The sequence below is a fragment of the Varanus komodoensis genome, unplaced genomic scaffold, assembly GCF_004798865.1.
Source record: "Varanus komodoensis strain SLA01 unplaced genomic scaffold, ASM479886v1 scaffold71, whole genome shotgun sequence".
In the NCBI taxonomy this organism is placed as follows: Eukaryota; Metazoa; Chordata; class Lepidosauria; order Squamata; family Varanidae; genus Varanus; species Varanus komodoensis.
The window spans coordinates 2,330,033-2,354,680 of record NW_025336360.1 but is presented as its reverse complement, the minus strand read 5'-3'; the positions used below and the strand labels follow the sequence as shown (position 1 = coordinate 2,354,680).

Here is a 24,648-nt window from a genome sequence, read left to right as displayed (position 1 = left end):
GATGGAATACCTATAGACTGCCTGTGGATCAGTAGCACCAATAGCCCTCCGTCTAGCATCACCTACATGGCACAAAGGACCATGGGAACCCACACGCTTGCCTCCAGCGAGCAGACAAGATACGCTGCTTCCATTGCATTCACCCTTCCAACCTGGGCCAACATCAGCGCCTCCCAAAAGCGTGATCCTTCCTGCTTGTTTATTTCTTTCCTTGTTCAAAACATTTCCCTCCCAGTCCCCAGTCAAAAAGAATGGCTCCTGAAGTGGCAATCAATCGAGCAACGGAAAAGACGGGCTTCCAGCCTCAAAAGGGCACAGCACACAAGGAGACGAGGGATGGGGAGGGAAGAGGAAAAGCCAAGCAAAGTGCCACCAGGTTTGCTGGCATGGTTCTGCTCCCCCTTTTTTTTTGGGGGGGCGGGGGGGAGAGCGGTCCAGCTGATGTGTCCTTTGCCTGCTTCTGTCTCCCTCCTTTTGAAGCCCTAATTTTGCGGCAGCACCAGCAGATGAGGAAGGCGGGTCCCCGGACACGTCAGCGTTGCATGTTGTCTCCCTCCCGCCCCAGTATTTTCAAAATAAACAGGGCTCTGGCAGGACATCCTTCTCCCTTCCCAACGGCCTCGGCGCCTGGTTCCCCACCCCAGGGGCCCTTCTGCAAACGGAGCAGCCAGTTGACCCAAGCGCAGCGAGACCCAAGCCATCGGGTGGGGAACTGGAACCCCCCCCCCTTTTGCCTGCAGCAGAGCCAAAGGCCGCAAAAATCCCTCCGACCCAAGTGGGTAGCCTCTGCGGGGGCTGCAAGGCCCTCTTTTTTCGGTTTCCCAAAACACGCAACTTCTTTCAACTTCTCCTTCAATGGGTAACACTTGCTGATTTCTGTTTTTGCTTTTAAATCAGTGCCCTGTGCTTTTATTGGACATTTAAGGAATGGGTTTAGGGGCAGAAAAGAGGCAGGGGCTCTTTTTTCAAAGCAAGGCATACTCTTTGAGGGAGACGTGGTGGATGTGGCTTACCTGGATTTCAGCAGGGCCTTTGACAAGGTCCTCCACGACATCCTGGTTGAGAAATTAAGGTGTTTTGGGATAGATTAATCCATTGGACAACCATGTCCAATGGATGAGGGCATGGTTGACGAACCAAAAGCAGAGGGTGGGTGAGTGTTAGTGGGGAATCATCAGGATGGTGGCCAGTGACAAGCCGGGTCCCCCAGGGCTCTGTCCTGGGACTGATCCTGTCAAATTTAATCTCATTATTTGACTGGGTAACCTCCCAAATGGACAAAGGGAACACTGTGGACATAATCTACCCAGACTTTAGCAAAGCTTTCGACATAGTGCCACATGACATTCTGATAAGCAAATTAGCAAACACTGGACTACGTAGATGGAAAAACTATTAGGTGGATCCAAAATCTGCTGCTAGATCAGGCACAAAGAGTGCTCATCAAGGGCACCTACCCAAATTGGATGGAGGTAATGAGTGGGGTGCCACAGGGTTCAGTCCTGGGCCCAGTGCTCTTCAACATCCTTATTAATGATTTGGATGAGGAAATACAAGGAAAGAGAATCAGCTTTGCAGATGATACAAAACTGGGCGGAATACCAAATACCCTAGAAGACAGAATGAAGATTCAGGGAGATCTTGATAAACTTGAACACAGGGCTGGAAGCAACAGAATGAAATTCAATAAGGACAAGTGCCAAGTCCCCCACCAAGGGAAAAGAAACCAAAGGCATCGATAAAAGATGGGGGAATATGTGGTTCAACAGAACTGAATAAGAAAAAGATCTTGGAGTAATTGTGGACAAAAGGCTAAACATGAGCCAACAATGCAATGCAGCCACCAAAAGGGCAAATGCTATTTTGGGAGGCATTAACTTCCAAATCACAAGAAGTAGTAGGAGTAGTTGTTGTTAGTCGCGAAGTCGTGTCCGACCCATCGCGACCCCATGGACAACACTCCTCCAGGCCTCCCTGTCCTCCACCATCCCCCGGAGTCCGCTCAAGCTCACACCAACTGCTTCAGTGACTCCATCCAGCCACCTCCTCCTCTGCCGTCCCCTCCTTCTTTTGCCATCTATGGTTCCCAGCATGAGGCTCTTCTCCAGGGAGTCCTTCCTGCTAATTTGGTGGCCAAAGTATTTGAGTTTCATCTTCAGGATCTGACCTTCTAAAGAGCAGTCAGGGTTGATCTCCTCTAGGACTGACCGGTTTGATCTCCTTGCAGTCCAAGGGACTCGCAGGAGTCTCCTCCAGCACCACAATTCAAAGACCTCAATTCTTCGGTGCTCAGTCTTCCTTATGGTCCAGCTTTCACAGCCATACATTGCAACTGGGAAAACCATGGCCTTGACTATACACACTTTTGTTGGCAGGGTGATGTCTCTGCTTTTTAGTATGCTGTCTAGATTTGCCATAGCTTTCCTCCCAAGGAGCAAGTGTCTTTTAATTTCTTGGCTGCAGTCCCCATCTGTGGTGATCTTGGAGCCCAGGTAAATAAAATCTGTCACTTCCTCCATTTCTTCCCCATCTATTTACCAGGACATGAGAGGACCGGATGCCATGGTCTTAGTTTTCTTAATGCTGAGTTTCAAGCCATCTTTTGCACTCTCCTCTTTCACCTGCATCAAGAGGCTCTTTAGTTCCTCTTCACTTTCTGCCATTAGAGTGATATCATCTGCATATCTGAGGTTGTTGGTATTTCTCCCAGCAATCTTAATTCCAACTGGTGATTCATCCAGCCCCGCCTTTCTCATGATGTACTCTGCATATAAGTTAAATAGGCAGGGCGACAGTATACAGCCTTGCCAAACTCCTTTCTCAATTTTGAACCAATCAGTGGTTCCGTGTCCAGTTCTCACTGTTGCTTCTTGACCTGCATATAGGTTTCAAGAGACAAATAAGATGGTCTGGTACTCCCATCTCTTTAAGAACTTGCCACAATTTGTTGTGATCCACACAATCAAAGGCCTTAGCATAGTCAATGAAGCAGAAGCAGATGTTTCTCTGGAACTCCCTAGCTTTCTCCATGATCCAGCGTATGTTGGCAATTTGATCTCTAGTTCCTCTGCCTCTTTGAAATCCTGCCTGTACTTCTGGTAGTTCTCGGTCCACATACTGCTGGAGCCGAGCTTGTAGGATTTTGAGCATAACTTTGCTGGCATGTGAAATGAGTGCAAGGGTGCGGTAGTTCCTCTATGCTCCTCACTAGTCAGACCTCACCTGGAATACTGTGTCTAGTTCTGGGCACCAAGATTGAAGAAAGATGCAGGTAAATTAGAAAGGGCGCAGAGGAGGGCAACAAAAATGACCCACGGTTTGGAAACACTGCCCTGTGAGGAGGGACTGAGAAAACTGGGCATGTTCGGCCTTGAGAAGAGAAGACTGAGGGGGGACATGATATCCCTCTGTAAGTACCTCAAGGGCTGTGACAAAGAGGAAGGTCAAGGTCTCTTCTTGCTGATGCCGGAGTGCAGGACTCAAAAGAATCATGTCAAGCTGTGACAACCCAGATTGAGGCTGGACGTCAGGAAAAGCTTCCTCACTGTCAGAGCAATGTGACAGCAGAACCAGCTGCCTGGAGAGGTGGGGGGCTCTCCCACATGAGAGATGTTCAAAAGAACCTGGGCAGCCACCTGAGTGGGATGATGTGACTTGGTGTCCTGCAACAGCAGGAGCTGGACCCATGGCCTTCATGGCCCCTTCCAACTCTACTATTCTTTTGAATATTTTCATCAATGACCTCAAAGAAGGGGTGACCAATCTACTAATCCAATTTGCAGATGATACTAAAACCAGAGCAGTGGCCACAACTGAGGATCAGGTACTCTGGATCCAGAAGGATCTGGTTGGGCTGTGGAAGTGGGCAGGGGACCACAGGATGGTGTTCAATGCAGGTAAGTGCAAGGAAGGGGTGTCATAAGGACAGGTGAGGGGACTAGTGGCTGGGGAGCAGCACTTGCGAAAGGGACCTCGGGGTGCTGGTCGGCTGCAGGCTGAACGTGCGCCAGCACAGTGGCATGGAGGTTAACAGGGCAAACGCCACCCTTGGCTGTGTAGCCAGACGCGTGGCCCCCAGCTCTAGGAGGCACTGACACTGCTCTGCACGACTCTGGCAGGCCCACAGCTGGAGTGCCGTGTCCAGTTCTGGGCTCCACATTACCGGAGGGACAGGGCAGGGTTGGCATCCGTCCAGCACAGGGTCACAAGGATGGAAGCCGGCTGGGGGGATGTCGCGTGAGATGAGATTGAGGGACCTGGAGGAGGAGACTCCAAAGGGATCTTATCGTGACATGTGGGTGTGTGAAGGGGTCTCCCATGGCGGAGGGGCATGACCTGTTCTTCCCAGTGGTGGAGGAAAGCACGCAATCCAATGGGCAAAGCCCAAGGAACTGGATGCCAGGAGGGGGGCCCATAGAGCCGGGGGTCAGACTAGATTGCCAGGGAGACCCCTTCAGACTCGCTCTGTTTCTGCAGGTTCTCACTAGCTAGGCAATGCTAAAGAGCCATGAAAGCTTTTACATACCCCTCTCCAACCTGGCACCCGGCAGATGTCTTGGACTACAACTCCCAGAATCCCCTGACCCATAAAATGATTTTTAGGGAGCCTGTACATTAATAAAACAGCTACACGGCCTGCAAAATGCCTCCTTCGTGGAAGCACCGCCTTGCATGCTGTTCTCTGGCCATGAATAGGTTAATGTTCATTTTTGGGGAGCATCCTGGACAAGCTTTGAGCTTTGGTGCATGCTCCGGGGATGGTGAGGCGGGAGGGAGCTGTGCCAGTGGGCCTGATCCAGCCTCTCCTTGTGCACTCTTCTGTCCACAGCTCCAGCGTCGCTGCGAGGGCACCGTGCTGGACCCCCAAGATGGCCCAAAGGGCTAGCGGGTTGAGCCACCTTGTGGCTTGCAGTCTGCAGCTCACTGGGAAGCGGCCCCCACCCAGCACCCTTTCGGGGTTGGAATCCTCAGGGGGGATTTCACCGAGATCCACGCCCAGCACAGTCTCCCTCCGAAAAAAATATGCCTGCCAAAGGAGCCCCACACAAAGCAAAAAGTAATGCCCAGGCAAGACACAACTTCTGCAGGCTGCTGCGAGTGCACGTTCCCTCGACTTGGTTTCCTTAGCCAGTCGCTCCCCCTTGTGGTTCTCCCCATCCCGTCCCCTCCCCTCCCAGAGTTGCCGTATCGCCTCCCGAGACACCCACCCCTCCGGCTCACCCGGTGTCTGATTTCCTTGAGGGCAGCGACTTGCCCCAGTGAGTCATGGCTCGAATCGGTTCCCTGGCTGCCACCCTGGAACCTCACGCCTATGACTCTGTCAGCCTGCACGGCCGAAGTTACCTGAACTGACTTAGTCATTCCATTTCTAGACAGCCCAGGCACTTAAGCGCTCCAGGAGGGTTCTTCAAACAAGGCCTAAAGCCATAAAATACACTAACAGACAGCAGCTCTTGCACGTAAAACAGCATAAAATCAGAGTAAAAGTCAGCACCGACGCAAAAATCTACAGATGCATGGAGCGTGCAATCCAATTTAGGGTTCCCCAGATGGCAATGCCTTTTCTTCCCTTTTGCTCTAACACAATAAAATGAGGGCTAAAAGGCCTTGGGAAATAATAAGCTTTTCACCAAAAAGGCTACAAGGTAGGTACCAGGTGGGACACCATGGAGAGGGCATTCGATAACGGGGGTGCCACCAATAACTGCCCACTTCACCTCATTTGGTGGAGGCACCAGCAGAGAAATTCAGCAGGTGATCTCGGGATCCAGGCATGCATGGAACCAGATGGACCCTTCAGATGAGCTGCCCCCAAACCGTTGGGAGCTTTGCCTGTTAAAAACTAGCGCTTTAAGTCAAGCAACGGACTGGCGGCCATTGCAGATCCACAAACACCGGCCTAGTGCAGTCACTCTTCCCTGACCATTAACAGCCTGGCCTAGCTGGAGTCCCTGGCCATTTCCAAAGGCAGTCCCATGCAAAGCATCACAGCAGTTCAGACAAGAGGTCGCCAGAGCACACGCGACTGGAACTGGGCTCTCTCTGTACAGCCGGAACTGCTCAGAGCTGCTCCATTCCACCAGCACTGGCTCTGAGAGTGCTCCTAAGACACAAACCAAGGACAAGTCACCCTCTGTAAAACAGGCCAAGCGTTTTGCTGGGCAGATGACCCACCCGGTAAGAGGGTCTCCTCGTCTGGACTGAGCCTCGGTTCAGCAGCCCTCGTCCGGCCAATTCCTGTGCCCGGGCACCAGGTGGGAACAGACGCTGCCTCTCCTGGACCGGATGAAAAGCAGAGGCAGCGATGGTGTCGTCCGCAAATCGATGGCCTCTCGGCCCAGGCCTCTGGAGAGCTTCCCTCAGTGGCTTCATGGAGACGCTGAAGCACAAAGGGGGCAGAGCAGGGCCAGGGGAACACCACGGCACGGCTGCCACGGGACCAGCTTCGCTTTAGGGAACCAGCCATCCAAGCAGGAGCAAGTCGCCAAAGCACAGCGCCTCCCACACCCAGCCCTGGTCTCCTGTCCATGGAGCAGCGAACGGGCCCGGGAGGTCCGAGAGCATCAAAGCGCCTGGCAACTGTTTGGGATGCATTTAATTTCTGTTTGCAAATCGTGCAAGTGTCTTTCTTGTAATCCCAACATGGAAGCCAGCAGGAGCGCTTTTGGGGGGGAAATGCTTGCAAAGTCCCACATTTGCCATCCCATTTGCAGAATTTTTGAAAGCCCCCTTTGAAGCAAGCATTTGTCCCAAAATACGCATTTCACATGTTAGATGGTGGGGGAGGGAAATGTGGACTTTTGAAAAATAGCCCCAGTTGACCGCCCCTCCCCAAAAATAATAATAAAACAGCTTGAAGACAAAAATGGGAGGAAGCTGAAACGAACTTCAAAGTGATTTTCAGAGGAGTTCAGCTAGCTGCTGCTTCCGTCCCTGGGGGCTGCAGTGAGGGGCATATGCTCCAATTTCTTTTCTGTAAAGAAAATGCTGTGCCATGTTTATGAAGTGGTTTTGCGAAGCTGCTCTTGCCCTGTGCAACCCGAACACACAATGCAGACTTTGAGTAGCTCTGGCTTGCTCAGCCACTTGGATGGGAGACAATTTGGGAACTGCGGCCCCAGCAATCTCCTTTCTCACGCTCTCGGCCGAGGGACCACGATGCCCAGCGCCTGAGCAGGGAAGGACTGCTTCATCACTCCCTGCTTCCTGCCCCAGGATTAATCAACCATGCATCAGTCATATGGTAATTCATCAGTGCAAACGAGAATGTGATGAAATGCAACTACAGGTAGCATCTCTAGCAGAGTAAAGCATTTATTGAACGCATCCATCTTGCTTATGGGCAAAGGGTTGTGCTTGCCCTGGAGGGTGCAGAGCCTTCTCTAGCTCGGGCCCAGCCGATGCGCTGGACTGCGACTCCCAGAATCCCCCAGCCAGCATAGATGTTCCTGCACCCAGGAACTGTTGATGTGGCACACCCTCAGGAGAGAAACTACTGGCTAACACGGGAAGTCCTGGATTCGAATCCAGAGCAGCCCTGCCCACACTTAGGAGGCTGCTGACAAAATCCTGCTCTCTCAGCCGCCATCACCCCCTCCTCTGCAGCAGCGGGAAGGCACCATCGGGGGAGCTGCTAATGCGATGCCCATCCAAGGTACTGACCCGCAAATGCCCTCACACTCCCTTGAAGAGGGGAAAAGACACAAAGGGCCTGACAGCAAGGGCTAAACCACCCCCCTGCAAGGTTTGTGGTGGTTCTGAACAGCTAAAAAATCCCAAATGTCGTGGTCTGCTAAGCGGCAATCTTTTGGCCGCCCGAGACCAGGGGGCACTGGCTAGCTCGCTAGCTCTGCCCTTCTGGGGCTGGCGTGGGGGCTCTGAGGAGGGCCCTTGCCCTCCCTCACAGCTGGGGTGGCTCGTTCCTACTAGCCGGGCCCTGAAGACAGGAGACTCCAGACAGAAGGTCTTCAGAACTGGCATGGCAGAGCAGGGAGGAGAGGCCTGGCATCACCCTCCTCCAACGAGTCCCAGCCGCCCTTGGCTTCTCCTTCTCCTTCTGAGCAGGGACGAGCATTTAGATGGCCAAAACCAGCCGCCCAAAGTATTTGAGGGGTCGGGGGAGCGCGGAAGAAGCCCCCGTCTCTGCCTTCCTCCCACCCTCTGTTGGATGGCACAAGGTTCCTGTGCTTGGAAGGCTGGATTGCCCCCCCTCCCCCCGCAATTCAGTTTAGGATCCCCTATGCCAGGAAGTGCCTAGCAGAGGAAAGAGCTTCAACCTGGTGCCAAAAGGATGACAGTGTTGGCACCTCGTGAATTTAACTGGGGAGCGTTCCGGAATGGGGAACCCTTGAATAACAGGCAAGCTTGGCCTTGGGGTGCAAAAGAAAGCAGGGCACAGGCTGGCAGAGTTTTGTCAAAAGAACACGCTGGCCACAGCAAACACTCTTTTCCACAAACCCAACAGGCGACTCTACACATGGACATCACCAGAGAGTCAACACCAAAATCGTTCAGGGTTTCAATTGACTATGTGCTCTGCAGTCAAAGATGGAGAAGCTCTACACAGTCAGTCAAAACAAGACCAGGAGCTGACTGTGGCTCAGATCATGAGCTTCTTATTGCAGAATTCAGACTTTAATTGAAGAAAGTAGAGAAAAGCACTAGGCCACTCAGATATGACCTAAATTATATTCCTTATGTGAATATACAGTGGAGGTGACAAATAGATTTAAGGGAACAGATCTGGTAGACAGAATGTCTGAAGAACTATGGATGGTAGCAACTAAAACCATCTCAAAGTAAAAGAAGCACAAGAAAGCAAAGAGACTGTCTGAGGAAACTTTACAAACAGCTGAGGAAGGAAGGAAAAAGGCAAGGGAGAAAGATACACCCAACTGAATGCAGAATTCCAGAGAATACCTAGAAAAGAGAAGAAGGCCTTCTTAAATGAATAGTGCAAAGAAATAGAGGAAAACAATGGAATGGGAAAGACTAGAGATCTCTTCAAAGAAAATTGGAGCTATCAATGGAACATTTCATGCAAAGATGGGCATGGCAAAGGACAAGAATGGCAGGCACCTAGCAGAGGCAGAAGAAATTAAGACGAGGTGGCAAGATTACACAGAAGAACTATACAAGAAAGATCTTAATGTCCTTGATAATCCTGTGGTTGCTAACCTCAAGCCAGACATCTTGGAGTGTGAAGTCAAATGGATCTTAGGAAGCCTTAGCAACGACAAAGCTAGCAGAGGTTATGGTATTCCAGCTGAGCTACTCAAAATCCTAAAAGATGCTGCAGTTAAAGTGCTACACTCAATATGCCAGCAAATTTGGAAAACTCAACAGTGGCCACAGGATTGGAAAAGGTCAGTTTACGTTCCAATCGCAAAGAAGGGCAATGCCAAAGAATGTTCAAACTACCGCACCTCTGCGCTCATTTCACATGCTAGCAAAGTTATGCTCAGAATCCTTCAAGCTAGGCTCCAGCAGTATGTGGACCGAGAACTACCAGAAGTACAGGCAGGATTTCAAAGAGGGAGAGGAACTAGAGATCAAATTGCCAACATACGCTGGATTATGGAGAAAGCTAGGGAGTTCCAGAAAAACATCTACCACTGCTTCATTGATTACACTAAAGCCTTTGATTGTGTGGATCACAACAAATTGTTGCAAGTTCTTAAAGAGATGGGAGTACCAGACCATCTTATTTGTCTCTTGAGAAACCTGCATGTGGGTCAAGAAGCAACAGGAGAACTGGACACGGAACCACTGCTTGGTTCAAAATTGAGAAAGGAGTTCGGCAAGGCTGTATACTGTCGCCCTGCCTATTTAACTTATATGCAGAGCACATCATGAGAAAGGCGGGGCTGGATGAATCACCAGATGGAATTAAGATTGCTGGGAGAAATACCAACAACCTCAGATATGCAGATGATATCACTCTAATGGCAGAAAGTGAAGAGGAACTAAAGAGCCTCTTGATGCAGGTGAAAGAGGAGAGTGCAAAAGATGGCTTGAAACTCAGCATTAAGAAAACTAAGATCATGGCATCCGGTCCTCTCATATCCTGGCAAATAGATGGGGAAGAAATGGAGGAAGTGACAGATTTTATTTTCCTGGGCTCCAAGATCACCACAGATGGGGACTGCAGCCAAGAAATTAAAAGACGCTTGCTCCTTGGGAGGAAAGCTATGGCAAATCTAGACAGCATACTAAAAAGCAGAGACATCACCCTGCCAACAAAAGTGTGTATAGTCAAGGCCATGGTTTTCCCAGTTGCAATGTATGGCTGTGAAAGCTGGACCATAAGGAAGACTGAGCACCGAAGAATTGAGGTCTTTGAATTGTGGTGCTGGAGGAGACTCCTGCGAGTCCCTTGGACTGCAAGGAGATCAAACCAGTCAGTCTTAGAGGAGATCAACCCTGACTGCTCTTTAGAAGGCCAGATACTGAAGATGAAACTCAAATACTTTGGCCACCAAATTAGCAGGAAGGACTCCCTGGAGAAGAGCCTGATGTTGGGAACCATCAAAGGCAAAAGGAGAAGGGGCGGCAGAGGTTGAAGTGGCTGGATGGGGTTACTGGGGAGGTGGGAGTGGGCTTGGATGGACTCCGGGGGATGGTGGAGGACAGGAGAGCCTGTTGTCCATGGGGTCGTGATGGGTCGGACACGACTTTGTGACTGAACAAGACACGCCAACTCTGCGTGTTGCCCTCCTTGTTCCCGCCTCCATGGTGGCGAACTGTGTGAGATGCGGTGTTGTGGCACTCCAAGTTTCCCTAGTCTTGTGAGTTGCAATGTAGCAGCCGGATGGGGCGAGGGCTTTCCGCAAACCGCCACTGTGTCCCACATTTTTGAAACAGGAGGACAAGGGCTGCAGGCAGCATCCGTGCCCCACAACTTCTGGTTCTGCATTCCTCAGATTCCAGGGGTGTGAAGCCACATCAGGAGCATGTGGGCTTTTTGGCCTCTCCAGCCCGAAGCCTTCCACTGGAGGGTTTTCTGCAGCCAGCGAGGCGCACTGGATTCCAGGAGGCGCTTGCAGAGGTCCATCTGAAAAACAAAAATTAGGATCCTTTTTTGATGGTTGGCTGCTCTTGAGTCAGCAAATCCCTTTTTTATTTTATTGTTTTATTTTATCTTAAAGCTTTTATTTCCCTCCCTTGACAGTGTCTCAGGGGGTTCATTTCACTTTTCACTTGTTGAGTGAGCTGGTGCGGGTTCGCAAGCTCGGCTCCTTCGCTCTTAGGTGGACCCAAAATTCCTCGTCTCCTGCACCTCACCCCCGCTCCTGTTCACCCAGGTGATGGATCCTGCACAGGTGAGAGCGGCTCTTTCTGGAAGATCTTTTGCCAAGGCCTCTGTTGCCGGCGCTCTGCAGAGGCAGGGCTAATGCGCCCTTTGCTAACATACAGAAAGCTTTACCAGACTGAGCCGCAACAGAAGATTCCAAGACTTCAAAACCCCCAAGCCAAGATTGTGGCTGATATAGAGCAAAGAGCCCTTTGCAGCAACCTGAGATTCATGGGGGGGGGGCGTATTTAGGATCAGAGCTCTTTCTTACCAAAGCATTATGCACAAGACCTGCATCCTGCTTCCAACAGTGGCCAGCCAGAAGCCTTCCAGAAGCTAACTGGCAAGGCACAAATCCAGTTCTTGTTACCAACAGGAAGACTGCCTCTACACCAGGAGGTTCGATGGAGTCTCAGTGGTTCACAGCCGCTGACGGACTCTATGGCCAAAGGATCCTAAGAAGGCCCACTGTGTTTCCTTGGCCGTTCACCCTCCATGTGCCGCTTGATCCGGGTGTGTCGGCTCAGAAGTAAGGCCCCCGGCATTCAGCCGTGCTCCCCCCTCCCAGGAAAATGGTCCATGATTTGACCTGCAGAAGAGGTGCCTGTGAATTTATCTTGGTGCCAGGCCAGGAAATTGGGGGATGGGGTGTGCAAGGGGCAGCGGGGGGGGGGGCATTATCAGAAATCTTTAAAAAAATGCACGCACTTATTTCCCCCCTCCCAGGACACAGGGTGGAGGAAAGCGGCTTGCAAGGCAACCCACTCCTTGCTCTGTGCCTTTTGCCAGAAATGCCTGGGCACATGCTGCAGCCGGCCAAGCCCACAAGCCCCCTCCTCCCCACCACAAGGTTTTCTTTTCCACAGGCTCCCACCCCCTCTTTCTCCTCCCCTTCCCCCCATCTTTCATGCGAATACTGTATCTGCCCATTTTGGAAATTCTTTCAAAAGAAGTGAATGTTTTGAAGGGAGGCAAAAAATCCCCTGCCAAGTAAGGAAGGAAAAAGATTAAACTCTGGGAGGAAGAGAGGAGGAAGAGGGTGGGAGGAGATTCTCCAAAACCTTCCACTAGTCGGGCCTTATTTTTTATTTTGGAGAGGTGCGGGGAATGGCAAGCAAAGGGGGCTTTTCTTGTGCAAGCACAAGCTGCCGTTTTGGGGCTTGCAGAAACCAGAAGTGAACTGCGAGGCGACCCGGAAGACTTGCACTAAACCTTCCAAGAGAGGAGGGAAAAAACGAGAAAGGGAAAAGAGAAAGGGAAAGAAAGACGGGGGGGGGGGGCTCCCTTGAGCTAGACAGACCATCCCAAGACCTCCTTGGGCAGGGAGGGGTTTCTTAGGGGGCTGGAGGTAAAGCAGCAGTGCTCCCCCCCGCTAAACTTGAGTGGCATGATGGCATTTTTTAAAAACAATTTTTCTCCCGTGCTCCCACCCGCACCCCATGTCTGTTTGCGAGCGCGAAGCCCCCAAGCCCGCTCTTTGCAAAACTCTGCAATTTAAGGTGTGTATTCGCAGGACTCAGGGAGAAGGGCTGCACTCCCAGGCCAGGTTTAGGCAGGGGCCGGGAGCTGGGCCGGGGGCGTCCAGGCGGCGGTGGGGGAGGCAGGGAGCCGGCCACGGATCGCGGGGCCCTCGGAGCGAAGTTGCATGCCCGACGCCTCGCCTCGCCCGGCCGCCCGCGCGCGCGCCCGCTCCCCCTGCCAATGCATGTCCGCTCCAGCGGCGCTTCCCCACAGCAGAGAGGCGCGCGGGGGGAGCGCCTTTTGGTGCCTGCAAATTCCATGCATGCGTGCATGCGTTTGCAGCCGATCGGGATCGGAGGAAGAAAGGGGGGTGCTTTCCCGGTGCCCCCTCCTCCTCCTCCTCCTCCTCCGCCGCCGCTCCCCCCCACGACGTACAGAAGGTTGGGCGGGTGGAGAATGAGGAGGAGGAGGAGGAAGAGGAAGCGCAAGGGGGGTGCCCATTTTCTTCCTTTGCGGACGGATCGCTGGCTGGGGTTGCGATTCGCAAGTGGAGCATGTGTATTGGTATAGGAAGTGTCTTTTTTTAAATAAATAAAAGCCGGGCTATTCAAATAGGGAAAAAATTCAAAATAAAAAGACCCCTTTTGGTGCAATCTTCCTGCCCAGAACCCTTGAATGCAAATAAAGGCGAGGGCAGAAGGAGCTTAATTTTTCCCCCCTCCGACTTTGCACTTTTGTGGTTGCCTGAAAAAAAATTTTTTTTTTCTTCTTCCCCTCTCGGAGTAGAGCTTCAATTTCTCCCCCCACTTTTTTTTTTTTTTTTTTTTTTTGCAGATCTGCAGAATATGGCGGCCCCGTTCTGTTTTAAAAATAAGCGCGGCTGCCATTTTTGTTTTCCTTTTGTCTGAAAATTTTAATAAAAACTCTGAGAATGTGGGAGAGGCAACTGGGACGGGCAAACGAAGGCACCTAAAAGGGGTGTTTTGTTCTCTTATTTTTTTAAATCTATATTTTCTGATGATGCTGATTTGTAATCTTCCTTGCTTTGCCTTGCTGTGTGTGTAGGAGCTTTTTGCACGGTTGTTGGATCAGGGCTTTCTTTTGCTTTCTTTCTTGCACTGAGAATTGCATGCGAATTGCACTTTTATGAAAATAGCAATAGCTCTGCAAAACCTCTGTGGAAGATCTGAAGTTTAACTCATGCAAAAGTTGACCAGGGAAATATTTTGTCGGATGCCCCTCTGCAAGCTAACCTGATGTGTATTTTTTTCTTCTTCCTCCCCCGCTTCTTTTGGTGTGTTGAATTGTCTGTGTGGGGAGAGCTCATGGAATCGGGGGTTTTGCTTTTCTCTTTTTGCAAGCTCCTTTTGGTTTACGATGACGGAAAATGGTGTGCTTTTTCTTCCTTCCTTCCTTCCTAAAACTGAGAGGGCTTTTCGTTTTGCTTTTTTTAGCAGTGCCAGGTTTGCTGAGAAATAGTTTGGAAAGCTCTTTGGACGCGAATGTGTTGTGCTCATAGTGTGGAATCTGCCTCTTTAAAAAACATGGTGAGATTTCGCTTTTCCCTGCGCTTCTCCGGAGTGCCAGGTCTGTCCTTCGTGGCATTTTGTCCATGTGTCTGTGTCGTGCTCCCCTGAACCGATTCGCAGCCCTTTCCGGATTGGCATCCGCGCCGCAGCCCGGATTCGCCGTCGCAGCGCTGGATGCAGGCGGCTCGGTGCGCCCCGGGACCGGGATGCGCGCTTTTTTGGCGAGCGGGGCAGGGCGCCGCAATGGTGGCTAGCGAATGTGCGGGTCGGGGTGCCCCCCCGGTCTGCCGAGTCTCCATGGGTAGCTCACGAAGGGCATTTTCTTTTGTTCACGTCTGCTTTGCGATGCACCCTCCGGAGGCTGCCCGCCCGAAATGCCAGACCTCCAGCCGGGGAGGAAGTTGGATGTGTGGCTGGTTGTGAGCTGGGCCGGCAGGGAGGCCTCGGGAAGGTGGAGACATTTTTGAGAGTCGGCGCACAAGTTTTGGCCATCGTGGGGCAGGTCCTGACGACCCTTCTCCCGGCTGTGCGCCCAGCCTCGTGCGCGCGTGTGAGCGTGCGGACGTGTCCGGCTTGCTCGTTCGTTTCTTGAGGCTTTGGTTGCTTTGTTGGTGGCAGAGGAGGAGAAGTTCCAGGTAAGCCTCTCTGTCTGTAGAACGTTTCTTTCTGATTTGGCCAACTTGGGCTGGTGATCCAGAGAGGCAAGCTTTTGGGCAACACAGAACGCTTCTGTCTGATGCCAAATGGCGTGCCAAGGGGTATTGGGCTAGCCTGGGATGCCACGTTCTCTATGCTGTGTTCATTTGGCTGATAAGTCGTGCTAAGTTTTTTTCCTGAATTTTGGGGGTGGGCGAAATGGGTTTTCCTTCGTGCAGAGTGAGGGGGGAGCGCTGGGTCCAGCTCCTTGCTCGCAAGCAGATCTGGGCTTGATCCTGAAGTTGTGGGAGTGGTGAAGGAAGAAACCGCATGTGACAAGCGCATCGTTCAGCTGTGGCATTTCTTGGCACAAGACGCAGGGATGGCCACCAACTTGGCTGGCTTTAAAACGAAATTATGGAAGAGAAAGCTCCCAAGGGCTACTTGATATTTCCAGTATCATGCCGTACCAGGGAAAACTTGTGGAGGAGCATGGTTTTGCTCATGTCTTGTCTTTGGCTTTTCATGGGCTGTTGATAGGCCACCATGGGAACAGAATGGTGTATTAGGTTCATCCTGGCTTTTTACAAACCCCATCTGTATCTGAGGTTGGATTTTGGGGCAATGTATTGGCCCATGTGGTTTGTGCATTCCTATGGTAGCGAAGCATTTTGGAAAGGCACCAAAAGGAAGGGGAAGCCATACTGGTCTCGTAGCACTATAATTCCTAAATCATGTGCTGTTTGAGAATTGGTCCTGTGTTGCTAGAAAAGCAGAAGCCCGTCAGCTGGTCTAGAGAGGCTGACTGTTGCATCTCTGTGTGATACCCCGCCCTGGTCTTACTTCTTGCTGGTCAGACAGTAGTGGGGACAGGGAATCTTCCCATGTTTTTTCATTGTGTGTGCTAGCATCACAGGTCTGCTCCCAACAGAGGTACCCACTTGCACTCAATGGAGCTTGGCTGTTGTGTCTCTGCTCTGGAATCTGCCTCTTTCCAATGAGGAGTTGTTCCCAGAACAGCGACTCATGCCAAAGCGCTAAACTCCTCCTAGGTGGGTGATTCTGATCTGCTCGCATGCTTAAATCTAAGCTCTTCTGGGTGTGAAGTATGTCACTGGACGTGATTTAAAAGGAAGAAAAGCAGTGCCTCGTGCATCAGGATTTTGGAAACATGGCTTCATTGAAAGAAATGTGCCTGCCTCCAGTAGATCCGAAAAATGGTATAGTCACCTAAAGCTGTGCATTAAACTTTGGCACACACCCTGAGCAGCAGAACACCAGTGAAAGTCAGAAATTGGGAGTGGATGCTTGGCAGTGTTCTTGAGAACAGAGATTATTTCTCCTGTTCCCAGTGCAAGAGATTGACGACCTGGGTTCCCAAAGGCCAAGGGCCTGCAAGATGCATGCAAAGGGTGCCTTTTGCCGTCCTCTAACAGAGGCCTCGACAGAATCCAGCCCTCAGTGGCTCACACCTGTGCACATGCCAAGACATGCCAACCAGGTATGATTGGTTGGCGGACGTGCGTACGAGAGAAACTCCCTTGCTGTTGGCTCTGGGGTGAGGGAATGCTTGGAGGTCTCTGCTTGAAAGAGGGTGCTAAAGTTCCCTTTGCAGGAATCTCGCGTTGCGGCTCGGTCGGGTGAACCAAGGCACTCCGCATCAGCTGTCTAAAACTGCCCTTGCTGACCAGCCCCTTGGGCTCACGGGGGGAGGAAGTGGTGACCCAGAGGAGGCCAGCCTTGGGCCCTTTGGTCGGCCGTACGGTGCTGCTCTGCTCAGCCACTTGATTCAGTGATGCAGCAGAGGAAGGAAAGAACAAGCAAGCCGCCTCTTCCCCCCTTGGTCCGGTTGAGGAGAAGTCCTGGTTTGGGCTGTGGGGAGTGTATGGCTTGCCCCACCGTGTGTGGCTTGGTTCCCTTTATTTAAGCTTGGAGCAGGGGAATTTGGGGCAGCGGAGAAGCAGTCTAGTTCCCTGTGACAGAAATTATAATGTCTGGCATTTATGACGCGTGTGTGAAGGCTCAGCGAGCTTCTGCTGTGTGATCATGGCCAGCCTTGCAACAACCCTGTAAGGTAGGCCTGTAGTGTTATTTACAGATGGGGCCGGGATAGTCTTAAAATGGGCACAAACAAGGACAGACTGGATGCAGGGATTGCTCATTTCAGCCAGTGATTCGGGGAGGAGAAGGCCCCAGCGTTGACTTAAGCCTACCAGGTGCCCATCCAGGATATCAGGCCTGATGGCAACACACCCATCTGTGTGGGGGCACTGAAAAAGCAAAGTAAATATATAAACAAGCACTTTCTACTCAGTTGAGCAGAGCCTATGGGAATCGGGCGGTCTATAAATATTAAGATCAATCAATCATTAATTCCCTGAATGTTGGAAATCCAGCTCATCAGGGACTAGGCTATGCAAACAGACTTTTCCTTGCTGTGCCAGCTTTCTGCATGCAGGGGTTTATTCACACGGGCAGTGTTTAAGGATATGCACCTTTCCTTTCTCTTCCCACCCTTCCGCCAGTCTGAGGAAGCAGAGGCTGTGCCCAGAGAGCCGCCTGCCCCCTTCACCCGAGCATTTTCCAGCTCTGTCGGGCAAACACAACGGGAGGGCTACTCTGAGGAATGGCTTATTTTGCCTCTATCTTGCAGCCCTCCACTGCCAGCCATGCAGGGCAAGAGCAAAATGCATTCAGTGTTGCTTCTCCTAGCCTGCCTCCAGCCGTGCCTTCCTGATGTTTTGGATTTCAACCCTTTGCTTTCCTGACCGCTGGCCCTGCTGCCTGGGGCTGATGGGGGTTGAAATCCCAGGCGTCTGCAGTCCCACGCTAGGGAGGGTTGCCCTGTACAGTCTCGAGCACTGTTCTTGTTTGCTCCTGAGATCCACTTTCGGGCGGCTGCTGGGCTTCCCTCGAAGCTTTTTTGGTTCAGAACATGGCAGCCCATCTGCTAAGCGGAATGCTTTCTTCTGAACATACGTCAGCCGTGCCGGAATATCTCCCTGTGTTAATAGGCACAATTTTGGGTCCTGCTTTTGAAGATGAGCCCTGAGTGGCTAGGGAGCCGGCGCTTCTCCCATGTGGGCCTGCCTCATAACCAGGATCTTGTTTGGAAGTCCTCCTTCGTTGGCCCTCTGTGTCACAAGATTACAGACCAGTGAGCGGACTGTTCTGGCGGTGCTGCCCCATTTATGGAAGATGCTCCCCAGACACACCCGTGAGCCACCAGGTTTGGAATCCTCCAGAGGGTCACTTTTAATTCTCTGTAGATTTCTAACAGGGTGATTTTGCTGAATTAATTGGCTGTATCAATTGAGTGTGCAGTTGCATTGTCCTTCAAAAAAGTCTTTAGAAAAGTGGGATATAAATGTTATTAAAAGAATAAGTAATGCTTTCAGCATGGTAATATAGCTGGAGATCAGACATCCTGGAAAAGTCTGAGTCCTGGAAAAACCACATTTCTAATTGCTACATCTGTAGAGTTCAACTGTGAGGAACCCCTGGATATTGAGAAGTCCTGGTACTCCAGCACCCATCATTCCTGACTATGCTGGTTAATGCTTATGGGTGCTAGCATTCGGCACCACATGGATGGCTGAGGGTTCCCACCACTGCTGTCATTTTTTTTGTAAGCAGTGCTTTCTGGAGCAAGACGTTCACCGCTTGTTGCCAGAAATGTTCCTTCTCTGACTGGTCTCCCTCGAAAAGTTCTGGACTGCTGTCCTCATCCATGCTGGCCAACAGAAATGGTGAGATCGGCAGCCAACACACCTGGAGAGGGCACCTGGCTTAGGCTGCTGCCATAAGTCGTTCTAAGCGTGTGGCTGTTGCCACGCCGTGTGGCCACGCATGATATGCATTGCATTACGTGTTTCATTGATCTTCGAGGGCGCAAAAAGCCACGGGGAGTTTTGGGAAGAGATTTAGGACAGTCCACCAGGGTCACACTTTTATCTGGTAATGGGCCACTCACATGAACCAAAAGCACATGGGTGCGCCACTAATGTGCAAAACTGCTTTTGATTGACTCGCATGTCCCATTGCCGGATCGAGTTAAATAACCAGGGTAGTGTCTTCCTGCTTTGGGTGGACTAAAGAGGGCTTCCCCATGATGGAGACAGACCTGTCGTTTAGAGTAAGCATTTAAGAAGGTCTCTTCTTGTGTCTTTGGTGTCTGAGTTGGTGCACGCTTTCTGGGCAGCTTTCTCAGAGCGCTTTAACAGATGCAAAGGAAGGGAAGAATCTTTGCATGGGAGCGTTCAGGAGGGCCAAGAGGTCTGTAGGGTTGGGCTGCCCGTTGGTCAGAAGCTCTTTCTACTGGCCAGGGACGTGAGGTTTGCCACATCTATCACTTGTCTCTTCAGGCCTGGAGGACAGAAACGCAGGGTGTCGGAAGGTTCTCCTGGGCCATCTAGTCTGACCCCAGGCTCCAGCCAGCTCTGCTCATGTAATACCCAAAATGTGCCATTCCATGGATCTCTTCCCTGGCACTGTCTGCTGCCTGGCCCGCTGGGCAATAGCTCCGGTGGCCAGTTCCAGGTCCGCTGTGAGCCCCGCAGGCCGTGGGCCATTTGAGCCCAGAAGTGAATGGAAAGCCAGTGTGGACAGTGGCACGTTGCTCTTGCGGGCCCCCTGAACATTGGCTGAGGTCGCCTCTGCACTGTGGAGAGGCCACGGATGCCCTTCTGAGGCAACAAACATCTGTAAACTGGAAGAGATGCCCCTTCCTGTTGATAGGTTGTTATTTATAATTTTATGAATTGGTGTCAGTGGTGCAAAGTGTCTGGGGTGTTCATGGCACCTTGCAAAGTTGAGGAGTGTAGCTCCTTGTTCCCGGCTTCAGTCTGCAGTGACTTTCACTGGCTGAAAAATTTTCCTTTTTTCTGTTTTCTGCGTGTCTGGCAAGACTCGGGGCTGAGGAGGCATAACCTACAGCCACCCAATTTCCTGTTTGCTGAGGAAGGCACGGACCTGTGCCCACCTTCTGGACTCTTGACCGTTAGGTGCAAAAGCTGTTGGAGAGAGGGAGTTTTTAAGAACGCATCCAATAAAGATGCTCCATTCTGTGCAGTCTTACTGGAGTTCTTTCTGCCCAATTGTGCATAGAAAGGTGCCTTTGAATGATATGTTCTTCAGTGGAAATAACCAATAGTGTTAAAGGACATTATAATTTGAACCTGTCAAGGTTTTCTTTAGGTTTTGCTGTTTTAAGGTAGATTTATGATGTAGATTTAGCGCTTGTTTCTACTCAGGTTGTTCCCCAACACTAGCCTTCTATGCAGGCTGTCCACATTTCTGTTAGCTAAGCAGTCAGTTGGGTTTTCTGAAAATGTTTGAATCTCTTTCCCTGGTTTTTCTTCCTTGCTGCCTTATATCAATAGAGATGTGATTTGGCATGTTTACTTCATGTATGTTTATCAAGCAGACCTTTAAAGTAGTGCGTGCTGCAAATCTAAAAAGTTTTTCCACTAGTTCAACAGAGCTGAAGGAAAATATTTAAGTAGCGGTGCAGAAATGTGCATTATCTGTGCTGGGATAAAGTGTTATACTGGAAGTTTGTTTGGAAATTATTTTTACTGGAATGCTTACAGATATTTTCAGATGTTGCAACTCAATGGTGCGTATTTCCATTCCATTATTTAAATTTTTAGGACCGGTGGGGACTATGTTTTGGATGCCCTGAACTCTTCATGTGTTTCTAAGCAATAGACACCTTAGAAAAAGTGTATTACAACTTTGTTTTCAGAGTTGGCAGCTAATATAGCATTTCATGTTGCCCTCTTTGCTGTATGTATATAATTTGCTGTATGTATATCCTTCCAAGTAACCCTCTGCTTCCTGTCCATTTCCCCTCACAACAACAACCCTGTGAGGTAGGCCAGGCTAAGTGTCTGTAAGAGGCCCAAACTCAACCAATGGCTTCATGAATAAGTGGGGATTAGCACCAGGTTTCCCCAGGCCACTTACGCCACCAGGGCTTTTGCATAGGGTTTCTTTGCAATGTTAGTTGTTAGTTTCGTTCAAGCGGTGCAAAGTCAAAACACTTTCTTGGTGACTGTGGAAAATGCCCAACTCTGCATCACCATAGATTAGAAAAACATTTTCTTGAATTAAAGCTGGAGTCACTCTGTTCTTACCCAGGCAGGTTTTCATTGAATATGTGGAAGAGTGCAGAGTTGTCCACCCCCTGTGAAAATCACCCCACCCTGTTTTCACATGAGTTGCTGAACAGGTGAGCTTCCCAACTGGAAGGTGCTGAGGGCAGAGCAGTAACTCATGCAGAGATGCAGCCTGCTCTGCAGGTGAGCACTGAGCTCACGGGCTCATGACTGTTCCTCCACTGAAAATCTGGAAGCTTGAGCAGGTTTTGGAAGCTCGCCTGTGATGAACCCAACTTACCCACAGGTGACTAGGCAAAGAAAGTTGGGGGACTGGGAAAAAGTTTTGGTTCCCACTGGGCAGCTTGTCAGTGGACTAGTGACAGAGCCCATGAAAATCTTTATGGCCTATAACTTAGTCTTGGATTTATTTGCAGCGTGGCCCAGAGAATCTTTTAGGAGCGGTCAGCAACTCTACTTGGTTTCTTAGCATCTTAAATCTTTTCCCCAAAAAATCTACACATAATATTTAGTCCAGTAATATAGTCCATTCTATAATTTAGTCCAGCATATTGAGTACATTTGTAATCCAGTCTGATACATGTTTGCTTGGAAGTAAGACCCACTGTTTCTCCCAGCAACTGGCACTCCAAGGTACACAATGCCTATAGTTGAAGGCTCAGTTTAGCTGTCTCGATTAATATCCTTATTATGTCATAGACATTAATGGCATGATTAATATCTGACCTTATCTATGGATACACCGAAGTCCCTTAAAAACCCCCTGTAATGAGAGAAAGCATGGCTAAAAGTAGAAATGGGTGAATATAGGCTTTAGGGGACAAAAATGTATAGGTTCTTATAGGGTAAGAGTTTGGAAGTTGTGGGAGCTGCAAATTTCCCATGTTTCCAACAGCTGAGGAATGCTTTTGTCCCCTTAAATTAAAATCTGAAGACATATTTCATCCTTATACCCCAAAAGTATATTTACTGAATGGGGAGCCTGCGAAATGTGTCCTTGAGAAGAATATTTATTTATTTAAAGCTTTTTTATACCGTTCTTCACTAAAAGTCCCAGGACAGTAGTGAAATGAAAGAAAAGTACAGCATCAGAGGACAAAATTCAAATAAAACCCCATATTAAAGCACTTTAATACTTAAACTATCAGGAAAATAAAAAGGTTTTGGCATTTCCCTTGGCACCAGGCGCATCTCTCTAAGGAACATGTTCCAAAGCCAGGGCACCACCGCAGAGAAGGCCCTGATCTCCTTCAAAGAGGGCTCCTGGGGAAGGACCTCCAACCCAGATCTTAGGGGGTGGGCAGGTGTGTTTAGAAGGAGGTGCTGCTCCAAATACCCAGGTTCTAAGCCATGCAGGGTTTTATAAGTCATCACCAGCACCTTAAATTGTGCCCAGACTTCAGATGGTACAGGACTGGAGTTATATGTGCTCGTTTGCCAGTCCCTGTTAACAACCTGGCTGCTCTGTTCTGAACCAATGGAGAATGGAGTACACTTTGACTGCACTCCACACAGACCTATGGCAGAATTAGCCAATCAGTGGCTTCCAGTGCGCAGTAAGCATGGCCAGGTCAGGATATCATGCAGAGATGAGGCAGTCACACTCCCTTATGGGTGGACATGCTGTTATTTCTTATGCTGTCATTGATGCTCAAGAGGGAATTGGAGATTTTTCACGGAGATGTGAGAATCGGCAGGCACTGTTTGCCGAATGGGCACTGCTAAAGAGCACGCTTACTTCTGTGGTCATTTCTGGCATCCATTTGCATTGGAAGGGAAACGGGAGTTAAAATGCTTTCTGGATCATGGATCTGGTTGCTGCAGGACAGGTAGCGCCAAATATGAGATCACGAAGAAAATCTGGTATAAATCAGAGTAACTTTGGTTTGTTTCCAAAAATGGTTACCTGTAGTGACATTTTTAAAAACCTAGTTTCTCTGTGAAGCACTGTCTGTGCAGACAAAATACTGGGAGATGGTAGCCTTGGAAGTGGCTAGAACAGGGGTAGGGGAGCGATGCCCTGTCTCCAGAATATAGAAAGGGGCTGCACGGAGGCCTGAATTGGGCTTCGTGAGGCCACGAGATGGTTCGCATGTCGCACCAAAGGACGTTGAGGCAGGGATGGAAATACGGGTGGGGGAAGCCCTCTTCCAGCTGAAGGGCGCCCTTGGAGAGCCGACCTCACAGGTTGCCTTCCCCGTCATACCTTGCGCTTGCGGAGGCTGGCAGTGAAGTGCAGGCGGTTGCATCGCACTCTCCCCACTCTGCCTCCACTTCAGACAGGAGGGAGTGGCTCGCTTCTGCCGAAAAGCTGCCCCCTTCAGCCCGTGGCGGAGGCAGAGGAAATGCAGGCCTGCCTCGCTTTGGCAAGGAGCCGCTCTGCAGGTTGGTGACCTGCGACTGGAGCAGCAGGCAGCCAGCTTCAGCTCCCTGCCGTTTTGAAATTATGTGTTCTGTTTCTAACTGATCGGGGGGGAATGGTTGAAAAACACTGGTGCAAGAGCCAGAAAAACGAAGAAGCAAGAGGTCTGAATGGATGGGTAGATTGCCAGGGTTCCAAGAGCAGCAAACAAGACACCCCCCGCCATGGCTAAATCAGTTTTATTCATAAAGAAAGGCTGTGGCTTGTAATAATGTGAAGTCCATGTGTCCATTCATAGTGAGCTGTTTTTGAGCACAAGGGGCGTTATATCTGTGCAACCGTGGCATGGTGGTGGATTGTGACCTTGCCGTTGGTGTTGCGTATGTACACCCACATGCCTTGGGGTTGTAAGAGGGAACCTGCATTACCAGGACAGACGTGTTTCCTTCTTGTGTCTCTGCTGGTGTTGTCGGAAAGGGCTGGTTGTAGGGAGAAGGGGCGAAGCACTGCTTTCCCACCAAGGGACGGTCTCCTGTCCCCGCACTACCATTAGGAGAAAAGTACATGTGTGGGATCCAGGCCTTTCTTCCATTGTAGGATGTACCTCTGTCCTTACAACTTTGGTTTAGGGAGCACCTGTACCCTTCCAGGTGGGCCCTGTGGAAGGTTTCCCTTTGGAGCTGAAAAGGCAAGTAGTTTTTCCAAAGATGGGGATGAAAAGCGGTGAGCCTCTTTGATACGTTCAGCTGCGCCGTTTAAGAATGGAACTTTTCAGGAGTGGAAGCTGGCAGAGCAAATGGAGTGGAGAAATTGGCCTCCAGAGGGAGGGAGGGAGGAGAACGGAGGACGGGCCCCTTCAGCCAGTGTGGTGTGGTGGTTAAGAGCATGGGACTGGGACTCAGAGGATCTAAACTGAGTATTCCTAAACTGGGGCTGAAATCATATGGCAGTAGGGTGATGGAATCACCGTGCTGGAAGGGCTAAGAAGGATATCGGCTCCAAGCCCTGGTCCCTACATCCCTCCCAGAGGGCTGCCTGGCTGCCCCTTGAAGGCCTCCAGTGTGGGAGAGCCCACCACCTCCGTAGGTCACTGGTTCCACTGTCGTATTGCTCTCAAGTCAGGAAATTTGTCCTGCTACCCAGCTGGAATCTGGCTTCCTGGAACTGGATCCCATTATTCCATGTCCTGCCTTCTGGAATAACCAAAAGAGACCCTGTCCTTCCTCTTTGTGGCAGCCTTTCAAGTAC

The 24,648-nt window shown here is 50.5% G+C and overlaps 1 protein-coding gene across 6 annotated transcripts in view; it reads left to right on the top strand.

The window, feature by feature from the left end:
- Window positions 1–12,674: 12,674 nt before the first annotated feature.
- The window catches only part of ZNF362 (zinc finger protein 362), a 38,580-nt gene continuing 26,606 nt past the window's right edge, over window positions 12,675–24,648 (top strand). For 2 of the 6 annotated variants that reach the window (XM_044452342.1, XM_044452341.1), the window contains exon 1: window positions 14,308–14,918. Coding sequence is in view for 1 of the 6 variants with exons in the window: in XM_044452340.1 (XP_044308275.1) it covers window positions 14,458–14,471 (14 nt within the window). In the remaining 5 variants the exon portion in view is untranslated. The other 4 variants (XM_044452343.1, XM_044452345.1, XM_044452344.1 and 1 more) reach the window with 4 other exon arrangements.